Raw genomic sequence first — 13377 nt, 5'->3', positions numbered from 1 at the left:
AAACACACTTAGTTTGTTCAAAATTATGTGATAAATAACAAAATACCTGGTTATATCAGATAACATTTAACCGGATGTTATTTGGAAAAATCTCGTGATATAAGAATCAACAGAGGAATTTGCTTCGTTTCTTTTACAAGAAGAGGAAAGATATTGTTGATCTTACGAAGGTGTTTCAATTAAACATGATGTCGAAAATATGTAGAACTTGTAATGAGTGAGATTTCTTTTTAAGCTCGTGAGATAGTAGAAATGTACATTAACACTATATTGAAGCATACTAGTCCAGAAAGCTTTAATACGTTAAACAGTCTCTAGTGGACTTCAAGAATGTTCTCCTCTGCACTGAAAATAGTCCTACGGTTGGAACCTTTGGTGTGACACTCAAATCACGAAACAGTTTTACCACTAACCAAAACTCTTTATTTCATTCTCGATGCGTGTTTCGCTAATGATATTAGCATCTTCGGAAAAAGATTATAACTGTTTTAATGTGTCGAAAATTAAATGAAGAGTTTTGGTTTTTGTCATTTCTGTACTGAAAGTTGGGTTGACGAAAAATTTTTTTTAAAGACCTTTGTAATAATGCTGATGCAACTGAAGCAGATGAAGACCATCCCAAAGAAGTTAAACCCAGTTTCTGAAACTAAGAACCATTGAGTCCGATAGTCCCAACAGTAGAAATTCAGTGAAGAAAAATTTTGTTAAAATCCCTGAAAAATCTTAAAGTAGTCCAAAAATTACTTCAATATTCTGAAGATATTTAGTTGATTCCTAAGACGCGTTAAAATTTATAAAAAACATTAATTACCTAAATAGGATCTGCTGCATTAATTTTTACCTTTTGTACATGATACCATAACAACAATTGTTTAAAATCAACGCTTATCAATGTCATGTTTAAAAATTTTATATCTTACAATTTTTAAACATTTATTGCAAATGGAAAACTTTACCAATCAAGAATTGGCGGATATGCATTTGGCATACGGAGCAACAAACTGCATTGCACGAGCAGCATCGCGGTTGAATCATGAACGTTATCCCGAACGACAGCATCCTGGATACAAAAAGTTTATTGCGGTTCATCGGCGGCTCGCTGAGACAGGCATGTTTAAGACCAAGATGCATGATACTGGTGTTGCTTCAGCGAGTTGCCGATAAACCATCAAATAGCACACGTGACGTCGCTAAGAATATGAATACGAGTGACACTTCTGTCTGGCGGGTACTACACGAGCAACAACTCCATCCTTACCACTTCCAGAAAGTTCAAGGTATGTCGATTTTGTCGATGGCTTCTGGATCACATAATTGCACAACCAAATTTTTTACGATATGTTTTGTGGACCGATGAAGCCTCTTTTACAAGAGACGGTATTTTTAATAGTAGGAACAGCCATGTTTGGGACGAAGAAAATCCTTATGCAATTTTTCCAAGAAAACATCAGAATCGTTGGTCTGTCAACGTGTGGGCAGGCATTGTTGATGATTATTTAATTGGGCCATACCTTCTACCGGAACGGTTAACAGGACCTATTTATCTGCGTTTCTTGGAGGAAATTCTCCCAGAACTCAAAAAATGTTCCACTAAACGTTAGACAGCAAATGTGGTTTCAGCATGATGGAGCGCCGGCTCACTTTGCTGTACAAGTACGCGAGTATTTGGCTCAGCGGTTTGGGCACCGTTGGATTGCCAGAGGTGGAGCAGTTTCTTGGCCTCCTAGGTCACCCGATTTAATGTCGCTCGATTTTTTCTTGTGGGGACATGTAAAGTCTTTAGTCTACGAAACTCCAGTAGAATCAGAGCTAGACTTAATTGGACGAATAACAGCAGCATTTGAAATCATGTGCGGCATTTAAATCGGTGTATTGAGGTTAAAGGAAGACATTTTAAACAATTTTTGTGATGATATCATATACAAAATGTAAAAATAAATGCATCAGATCCTATTTAGGTAATTATTATTTTTTCTAAATTTAAACGCGTCTTAGGGCCGTAGTGGCGTAGTGACACATTTCCGGACATGGGTTCCTATACTCAAATGGATTCTACTGTTGTACTGAACAACCCCTAGAAGTTTGATCCCATAGTTCTGAAACACCCTGTAGAAGCACACTAGATTAAAAAGCTTTAATACAGTAAAGAGTGTCTAGTCAACTTCAAGAATGATCTACTTTGCACTGAAAGTTGGTTTCACGAAAAATTTTTTTGTCAACGATCTTTGCATTGATACTGATGCAACTGAAGACTATCCTAAAGAAATGAAAGCCAGTTTTTAAAGCTAACAATCTCTTTGCGCTCGAAGGACCCAACAAAAAGAATTGACTGGTCGAGAGGAGATTTTTTAGAAATCTTAAATATATTTAAATATGTGAAAAAGGATGCAGATGGAAAGCCTTAAAAGTTGTTCGAGATGTGTCTTCTTCAAAAGGATGATCATCTGTTGGTGAACTAGCTGTTGTATTGTAACTTTTTTATAAATATTGTGGTGGAAGGATTTTTTAAACTGGATCAAATGAGACTAGTATTCAATTTTGGACCAAAATGAGATCATATTTATGAAAAACCTGTTTATGTTTTCTTTAGACGAACTTGATCTTAAAATTAAATAAATGATCATGTAAATTGATACAGTATATATGGTACACAAACATCAGTATACTTACTGTATGTAAGATTTACCGACAATAACTTTGTCGTTCAACAAGTTTCTGGGGTACAACCTTCTTGAATAAATGAAGACGATTTTCGCGTAACAAAGCCATAAAACGAACGTACACTGGCAACAAGTAAATCAGCGAGGTTGACTCATGAATTTTCAGGGAGTAAAAAAGAGGCCCGTAACATCTTAAAGAGCAAGTAGATTAATTACTTTTAAAACTGGCTATGTAACAGTTAAATCATACGTTCATAAATATAAGAGATTACATGTAGCCAGTGTCATTTTTTCTTGCGCGAACTTTGTTATCACGATCACAGGAGTGTTCGTCGAGTGCGCCAGAGAATAGTGACCCCTTGAACTCGCTCTTCTGTTTTACCACGGATCACTCGTGCTACTGATATTAATCTAATTGTACCCGACTGCTGCCACCAACCTCTACTCACATATATATGTGAATAGGACTATTTTAAACACCTTGAGAATTACTCATGGTATTACTGAGGGAATCTTTTAAAACTTGAAAAGAAAAAACAGTTTCACAGAAATACGTAAGATCCTTGTAAGCTGGTTTGAAAAACTGAATACACAAGGCATGTCCTTGCAGTTCCATTAAAAAATCGACCGCCATGACGATTGACATAAATATTAATACCGCCGCAAGTAAGTACCGTTTTGAGATTGTTTTGTATTCCGGTCTAGTGTGGTAGCGCCTTAGCTTGTGCAGAAAATAGTTTGTGGCAAAAAATTTGGTATCAACCAGGAACATTGTCCCTGCGTGTATCATGATAATACTTACATGGGATGTTTATACGCTAGCTAAAAATTTATATCTGGTGAAAAACGATCTAGGAATTACCATTCCTTGTTTGAAAACCAGCGCAGGTTTTTATATGCTGATTAAAACATCAGATTTATTTTTTATGAGCTTCATTGTTATTCTGGTTTTGCTTTGGTTTGTTAAATTTTTGAAGACATGTAATAAAACCGATAAAAAACACGAGTTAATGAAATAAAAAAAGGATCAGAATAAACCTGGTTAATTTTGATTAATGATCAGTACAAAAAAGATTTATGATCGATGAGAGAATGATCGTATTTAATGTTTATTTTTAGGGTCTTTTTAATAAGGTAAATGCATTTTTTATTATACTAGAAAATTTTCAGTTATTTTTAAAATGTTTATAATTAAAAAATATTGATAATTTATGTATACCTTTACGAAAAATATGCATAACTTAAATTCAGCTTAGAAAATATCGTCAGTTTATATTTTAGCTAAAAAAAAAGACATTTAAAATTTGCCCTCTCCTTGACCCACTCCTTTTTTTTAAATGATCGGCATCTAAACAATAAGATTTCTGAATGTCGTAAAATGATTACGAAAAAAAAATTAAATTTAATTGTTCTGAAATTTACTTGCTTTTTTTTAATCAAGGTTTTAATTTTGATTTGTGCCTCATAAGACATTTATCTCTTATCACGGACGTGAAAATGCCTAACAAGGTACGACTTTTTATGACGAAACGATTAATGTAGGGTACCCTGTACAGTCAAAATTAACTTTTATGGGAGAACATTTAACCTGATTGATTTGTTGCTCAATTTTTATCTTGGCATTGGAACAGATTTTTTGAATATTCAGATTGAACATCAAAATCTCATTAAAATAATTTGGTTACATCAATAAATGACACTTTTCCTCCTCTATAATAAAGGAGAATAAAGCTCTTGACAGAATAAAGCTCCTAATTTTTATTTTTTTTTTGTGACCTTGGAATTTTAGAAATGCCATAATGTATTTTAAAATTTCAAATATTTCCATACCCTCTGTCTCATACATAATTTGGTCATAAGTTTAACTCTGTCTAACGTATTATACTTAAAAATTCGCGAAGAACTTTGAATCAAGTATCATTTACTATTAAATTATGCTTTTTTTAAATAAATGAAAAATCTATTATAGTTTTGATTCAACACAAAATATGAATGCTTTGCCTCTTTTTTTTCAACACAGTGAGTCTGACATAGGCAAACATATAGTGAAAGTCATGTCTTGGAGTGAGGTGGAATTATCATTTTTTTAATTGTATTTTTCTTGGATAATCTTTTATCATATTTAGGCAATAATGGTAATAAAAAATAAAATTATAAATCCAGGGCTGTATTAAAAAAAATTAATATTAGTGACGGTATTTGGAAAACAAAATGTCTGAGTAACATTTTTTCAATTTTTTCTTTCATAAACCCTTCGCAGTCCACTCCTGGACGTAAACCTCTCTTGCTCTACTAATCCTCTCTTAACCATTATCCAGCTAACGTTTTTGCAGTATACCAACACTTTTTTTGTGCAGTCGTAGTCTTCACTGTATTATGCGTTCTATCCACCTTGATTCATTCTGACAGACATGTCCAGCCCAACTCTATTTGAACTGAACTATATTATGATATCCTCGACTTTAGATATTTGTCTAATTTTTGTATTTGTAATAATCCTAAAACTTAGTTCTAACATCCTTCGTTCAATGGACCTTTATGTTATTCTGTGTGTATTACCTGAGTTAATGCTAATGTTATTTTTAAATATTTGCGACAGTTTACCTCTAACTTCTCATATTTGTCGACTCCTTCTATGACCTGATTGCCAGGGCACACAACAATAGCAACAATTGCAGCTATGATTTTTTCTGATGTAATTTTACACTCTTCGAGCATTTCTTTTCATTCACCGATATCCTGATTAATAAGCACAACATCATCCATAAAGCGAAGATAGTTTGGATATTTCCCGTCAATATTTATGCCCTCTCAGTCCTATTCCAATGTCTTAAACATGCCTTTTAATGCAAGAGTGAACAAGTTTGAAGAGATAGTGTCACCTTGCATAACTCTCCTTTTGATGGAATTCTGTTAGTTATATCTAGTGCTATTTTCATTTTTGACGTTGCGTTGTATACATATTTTTTAATAGATCTTTATATCTCAAACGAATTCTTGTATTGTTTAAGGCTTTGGAGGAGAGAGCCCACAGTTCTATGGAATCGCACGCCTTGTTACAGTGAACGAAAGCAAGGTGTAGTGTCGTTAAATTCGTTGCATTTTTCTTCTAATCATCAAATTGATTGAAGATGTTCAATGGTTTATAATATATAATAGTAAAGATAATTGGTTTCTTATTTAACTTCTTTTCCAAAAATACAGAATTAATGAACTTTAATACTGGTTCTTTAGAAAAAGGAGTTTTCTTATAATGCTTATTAGCTGACATTTAAAAATACCTAAAAAACATTATAACATACGATATAGAATATTTTCCATTTTCTAATAATATATATTTTTTTAATATAATCATTTAAATTATTATTAATAAATATATAACTTACAATAATGTGAAAATTACATACTTTAGTAATCTTTATAGTTTTAAGTTTGATGTAGAAAAAAAATCAACTAAGATTTTTCTTTCCATTTTATGGAGCTTTTTCATACCCGATAGTACACATTTTTACTCAATAAATAACATAAATAAACATACAACTTTAATCATGGCAAAATAAAACCCAGCTTGGTATTATAACTATTTATTCTTAAAGTATCTGATAAAACATAAAAGTCATTATTGTTTGATGAATTTAAGGGTGAGTAAGGTGATATTTTACACGGTAACATGCGGTGCTTGGGTGAAAAATACTGATAAGCTTTAAAAGTAATGTCTTAAGATACCGGTGTTTCGACTCTGAATCGGAAAAATATTACTTTCCCTAGCAATAGGTTGTGAAGGAAATAAAACGACCGAACCGCGTAAAACCACACAAAACAGCGAATAGTTCTCTGATATCAATCCGAAACAAGCAATAACTTAAAACAAAAATAGAATTACTCGCTATAAAGTGGACAGAAAGCCATGTATGTTCTTTAGCCGGAGGAGATATTTTTGGTAAGACTGGTTTTATCAAAACACCCACAAAGCGAAAACATCCAGTTAGCTCGGAATTTTAATGTTACATCAGATATTAATAAATATTGTCGTGTGTTTTTAATTTTCCTTCTTTTTCGTCACTAGCATTATGTGTTATGACAACATAAAGTTGATAAGGGTGTTATTATCCAACTGGCACCAAGAAACACATAAAGAATTCACATTTTACTACATGTTTAGCCACATGATAAAAGATTAAAAAATTACCAGCTTAACAGCTGACATTTTAACAACCCGCCTCATCCTTCGTACAAACGAAAGTGAAATTAATCGCTTTGTCAGTAAATAATTTTATTGTCAATAAAAAGCTTAAAATTTGACTGCAGTAAGTTGGTAAGAAGGACCAGTCGGTCGGACAGCTATAAAATGAGCAGTTCGTTACCGAAATAAAAGGCACGAATCAAGAAGCACGAAACAAGTAAAACTAGTGAAAGTTTTCGTTAATCATTTGCTTTCTTTCGGTCAAAATTTATTCAGTGGACTTCTCGTCCACCTGATCTTATCTCCCGTCATGTAATTACTATGTCGCTTGAATTAATCCCATTAGATTAAAAGGCATCATTATTTTTTTACCAAGCTCTGGAAGTTGGAGGTTACACTAAAAGTTTTCAAAATAAATTTTTATTTATTGGCAACTAGTTTTGCGACCTGCCCATGTCGCATCATCAGACCAAGGACTAAAATGGGCAGAAAGAAGAAAAGAAAGAAACATTGAATAAAGAATATAATTATGTTACTATTAATGTATGGAAAGAGTTGAAAATATTTGGGAAAAGAAGGAATAATTAAAAGTAATAATAGTATCTCAAAGAAATAAATGAATGTGTAAGCTGCAAATGGAAATACAAGCAAATCTAATATTAAGCAATTAAAAGCAAACGGCACTGTAATAGGTAACAGGAGATAATAATGATATAGCAAATGTTTGTAATTATCTTAAAGTCACAAAATATTTAAAATTCATCTAATAAAAGTAAAAATAATACACTGCCTTCTATGTACCTAACTAATATTTATGTCTGGTAGAGTAGCCCACCAATTTAAATAAAGTATATGCCTTAAGGAAAATATTATGCCCACACCTTTGGAATACTATCTTATGATTGTAGAAGTATTGTACCACAATTTATAACTCACCATGGTATTTTGTAAGGCATTTTCAATTGAAATTACCAGTATTTAAAAACATTTAAATATAAGTGAATCATACCCATTTAAGTTATGCACTTTATATACCCTATTCAAATTAGAACATTAGTGGATTTAGAATTTAATGTTAATATTAAAATATAGATTTTAAATCGATTTATTTAACTTGCCCAATAGTACTTTATAATCTTAATTTGTAAACAAACTGCACAAAATTTATGGAGCGTAATTTATAAATTATTCTCGTTTCATCTTGTAATTTATTCTCTTTTTGGTCCTTTTCATTATAATTTTTTTTCTTTTGCTATAGTTATTTTAAGTGGATATGGATGGGATCTGATAAAGCGATTTTCCTTATGTAATTAGCGAATAAAATTAACGGTTATATTTTGTATAATTTGTATTAAAAGGGATACTATTATTAAGTAAAGTAATTAAATTGTAAAAGAATTTTATTTTAAATTAACTATTAAAAAATAGTCTACTTTTTATAAAATTAAATCAAGGTAACATACAAAATATATCAAATAATGATTCTTTATAAAACGCTTATTTTTCTAGAGTTCGAATTTGAAAATAATTTCTTATAAATACTAATAAAAAATATTTTGCTGGTAAACGTTAATATTTGCATGTAATTAATGTAATTTATATCTGGATCAGAATTAGGGTCATTTCCTTGTCATACTATGGCCACCCGCATAGTTTTAGTACCATAGCTTATAAAATTAACTTTAATATTTTTGCCCTATAAACTAAAAGGCCATTCAAACATATAAAATAGACATAAATTTAAAGGAACATAAATCTGTTTAAGAAGCTGTAAAATCTATCTGCATTTGTATTGGTTATGTAATAAGTTGGTGTCTGTAGATATTATTTTGATTTAAGATGAACGCTGATTATTCATATAAAATAGAAATAAGACAATATATTTTTCATAATTATCTAACCATTTTACACCTGAAGGTAAGTCTAACCTCATTACTAATGACGCTGTCAATAATCAATTATTCTGTCCTTTATACTAATTTCAACAAAATACCAAATAATAGAAAATCAAAATATGATGGATGATATCAAAGGTCACCATAGAAAGTTGAATAAACACCAATTGATGTTTTACCTTCGCTTAACTGCTTACTTATCGTGTTAACACCAATACTGGCATAATAAAATCCTCTTTTAAACTGATGTATCGCTATTGTAATAATAATTAGTTTTATGGGCTTCATTCTCTGATTAAGAGCTTGTCATCGTTAACACACTCAACGATTACTACAGCTGCCAGCAAGGTTAAATGTCACCACCTTTAAATATATTTTTTTGCTCAAGAGTTAATTTTTTTTAGTATTATTTATGTCAAATTCTACCAATAAAGTTGGAAAACCTTTTTTGACTTAAAATTTCAATTTTAGGATGCTGATGCTCACTGTAGAAAAGACTTTTATTTTATCAGAAAATTAAGAATACTACTTGGCCCGTGAGTACTAAATAGAAAATTATGATCTTTGCTTTTACCATAACATTCATCTAACCAATTAGAACATTGTCATTATGATGAATATCATTAAAAAATTAATATTTTTACTAGTCTATCTATTATTTCTTCTATAGTATTCATTATTGCAGCAGTTTAACTTTTGCTTGATAAAATTTTTAAAATGCCTAATAGTACTTTATAATCTTAATTTGTAAGAAATTCTAGTCACAAGAAAAATCAGAATTTTATAACCGCAATACGTAAAAGTGAGAAACCAGTTTCAATGATGAAAGTCTATGAGTATTAAGCAGGAAATTATGATCATTGTCTTTATAATTACAGGGATCTGATCAATTGGAATATTTTCTGTTCATTAAAATTGCTACCAATATCATATGGACTAAGTAATTAGTTTCTTTTAAATCTTTTTTCCTATTAATTATCAAATGTCCTACAACTCTTTCTGACATTAGGTGATTTTCATTTTTTCAATTTTATTTCATATTATTTCGTTTATACATTTCGTCTATATAATTTCACACCATGACTATAATTCAATTCCTTATTATCTTTTGTGTTTGTTGATAATCCCTAATATATTATATTTAATAAGTTTAGTATTTAGCGCCATCACTGGGGTGTTTATAATAAGTGATGCGAGAATAGGTGGTACAAAGTACTTAGGCCCATTTATTCTCTGGATTAAGGCATTAAACATTTACTTTTTGACACAAAAGGGTGAAATGTTTTGGTTTGTCTTCAAATTGTATAAATTTTCTTTTTTTGGGTATTGTGTCTATTAGTATTGTCTTTAGGTATAATAACAAAACAAATCCAGAGTAAAAATTGATAATTAAATTATGTTCTTTTGAGTATTGACTTATTAAGTGTAGTTATGGTTATAGCTTAGGTGTCATCAGCATATTCAGAATTCCCCACATTTGGTAAATCAACAGTGTATATTAGGAGAAGTAAAGGATCTAGGATTGATCCTTGTGGCACATCCGAATCAATACGTTTAGAGTCAGAGAAAATATTAAATGACAAACACAACATTATTAAAAAACATAGTACTAATTTTACAATGAACAATCCATACCATCAAATCCTTTTGAATAATTGAGATTAATATGATTAATATTTTATTTATCAGTTGTTGGCAGGTTAAATGATTTCCTTACTTTGTGATTTTACTGTTACCTGTTGTTAAATTTCAGGAAGTAGGGTGAAACCACACATAAAATAGAAAATGTACGTTTTTATGTTAAAATTATTATTTGTTGGTCTAATTTTAATAACACAGCTTCAATAACTAAGATTTTTTTTGATATAATGAACTTTTGACCCTACATTTGTCATATAAACAGTGAGAATGATGTTAAAAAAATAAAAAATTTAATTTATTGAAGATTCTAACTTGAAATAAAAATAGTTATCTTTTAAATTAAAAAACCAAATACTATGCCTATAATTTGGGCATTTTTTTAAATCTTAAAGCAATACATATCAAAACTTAGAAGCAAATATATCTTTCATTATTTGTCAATTGTAAACTTTTGTTTGTTTGTTTTGGCAGTGTATAGTATTTCCATAATATTTTATTGTCAATTGTTCCATATGTTTTTGTCAATTTTGGGCAGTAAAATCATCATGGGTCTATTTTAAATTTAATGAATTAACATATTGTAGTATAAAAATTTGATTATTTTCTAAAAGTTGTTTTTTTAAATTTACTAGATTGAGTTATTTTTATATTTTATAATTTTTTTTTAACTCTAGATTTTAGGCAATTTATATATCTATTTTATGTGAGACAATCCAGCCTCGAATTAAATTTGTATTATTTCAAGTAAGTAAATTAATAATAAATAAATAAATAAAAAAAAATTAATTGTAATATATTTCAAACAGATAGGACACTCAATTACACGAGATACAAAAAAATTTACAAGTAGTTTAATAACATAAATAAAAAAAAACACACTCCCAACTGTTAAAGGCGATAGAGCCATCCTTAAAGATTTCTTTAAAAACACGATGAAAGTAATAGAAAATTTATCTGGGTACGGCCCCGTAATACTCAAAATCAGTGGGATAGAGAGAGATACACAATCACTTGCACAACCTAAAGTAGAAATCGCCAGAACGCAGATGTTTTATCTTTGTTTAATAGACTGGCTAAAAAGAGTTGAGAAGTCTGTGAGTGCTGGGAGTGTTTAAAAGGTTTTGTAAGATGCTTGGTTTTTAGTCCGTGGTCAATTTTTTGATATTATTTTCTTTCTAAAAATTGACATTTTCGAATGAAAAATAAAAAATAATGTAAAACATGGGGCTTTACGTATATTTAAAATGATTTCATAGATAAATTATATAAAATTTTGCCATTTAAACATGTATATCATGCGACAATAAATACGACATAGGTGCACGGACTATTTAGTGCGGCATCTGCGACACATCAAAGATTTTAATAGATCTCTGAACTGGACTTTACCTGGTACTTGTTTTATGAATCCAAATTACTGAATTCTATTAGATACTGCCAAACCAGCTCTGATAGGGTTCGCAACTGCCTGGCTATGTGTGACATAATTAGAAATTGTTTTCTTAAGTAGACTAGATGTTTGCTTTAGATTCGGTAAAAGTCTATCATCCGCAAAGCGAATCGGGTATTCTCATTAAAATGTACACTCTTTATTTCTTTATAACCATATCTATGAATAGATTGAAGAAGTATGAAGACAATATGCAACCTTGTCTGGCTTGTTTTTTTCTATAATTTCATTCCCGTATATTACGGTTAATTGGAATTAAAGGTCGGGAACTGAAGTGAAATAAAATTTCTAATGGACATTCCTCGATCAACCATTTCTTTCCTAATACCAATATTGCCAATGCACATTCTAAAACCAAATTAATATATATCTAAATAATCTTAATATTTCTCTAATAATTTAAATAAAAAAGAGCTATGAATTGGTATTAAAACTATATTTTTTATTCTTTATAATTTTATTCCATTATTTTTAGGTAGACTTTTACTAACCTTGTAAAGCTTCTCTTTCTGATACCAAATGTCTTCTTCCTCTTCCGGTGGTGCAAATCCGGAATCTAGATGTAAGTCATCACGGGATCTTAACAAAATTCTACGCCTAGACACCATTTCAGCAGAAGTTTCTGGTAAAGGGAGTTCGAGTGAAGGTATTCTGAAATAAAAAATCAAAGTCACCACGTGTAATTTACGGAATTAAGCTTAGAAAATCCGGTGAGATTAAACAAACGAAACGTGATTACAAGAAGTGTTGTAAACTGAAGACACCTTATTATAGTGAAAGTTTAGTCGCCGAAGGCAAGGCAAACGCCAGATGAGATATTTAAACAGTTTTTAACATAATTTTTCATGTTATTCGTTGCAGCATGGTAGCACTTGCTTTTAGGCATGACATATGTTTTAAACGTCTAGCCAAGCCCAAATATTTATTTATTTATTTTCCTGCGTTACGCCTATTTTTTATTTCCTAGGAGAAAACTCTTACATCAATCGTATTTTTCTTAGATACTATATCAGGCTTCATGAAAATGTATTTCCTTCATTTGGTAAAAGAAACGCATTTGGTTTATCGGTAACACATTTCTTGTAAGCCCACACCGAAAGAGGTTACATAAATATGATAAAGTCGAACGCCTTTGCAAACGGTTCAAAAGTCAACGCAATTTTAAGAAGACAATTAGCGGATATTATAGGCATTACAGGACGTACTAAAAGAGCAGTGGATTTATTATGATAGTCAGTACTTTAATAGTATAGTTAAGCATTAATGGTAAGATTCTTTTTTTAGGAAAATTGTCAGTGTGAAAGTTTAAGTTTGAGAAGTTAATGATTTTACCCAAGAAATACCAAATATTCTTTTTGAATTCGGTTCGTTTGATGTTTGCAATGGTTGGAATAATTGCATCAAGCATTATACCCAAATGTAAAAAATGTTCTTTGACAGGTTTATGATTAAAAGATTCAGAAATGCTGTATATGTATCTTATCTCAATCACTTCCAAGTTTCTTAGTTTGGTAATGGCCTGTTTAATCGGTAAAACTGTTTAATAGG

At 30.5% G+C, this 13377-nt stretch overlaps 1 protein-coding gene across 2 annotated transcripts in view; it reads right to left on the bottom strand.

The window, feature by feature from the left end:
* The window catches only part of LOC126749180 (uncharacterized), a 185354-nt gene that overhangs the window by 90254 nt on the left and 81723 nt on the right, over nucleotides 1–13377 (bottom strand). For both annotated transcript variants that reach the window (XM_050458860.1, XM_050458861.1), the window contains exon 2: nucleotides 12321–12480. In XM_050458860.1, coding sequence (XP_050314817.1) covers nucleotides 12321–12480 — 160 coding nt within the window. The remainder of the gene's footprint in view (nucleotides 1–12320; nucleotides 12481–13377) is intronic.

Source organism: Anthonomus grandis, chromosome 22 (genome assembly GCF_022605725.1).
Source record: "Anthonomus grandis grandis chromosome 22, icAntGran1.3, whole genome shotgun sequence".
NCBI classification, from domain to species: Eukaryota; Metazoa; Arthropoda; class Insecta; order Coleoptera; family Curculionidae; genus Anthonomus; species Anthonomus grandis.
This window is presented reverse-complemented; position numbering and strand designations above follow the sequence as displayed.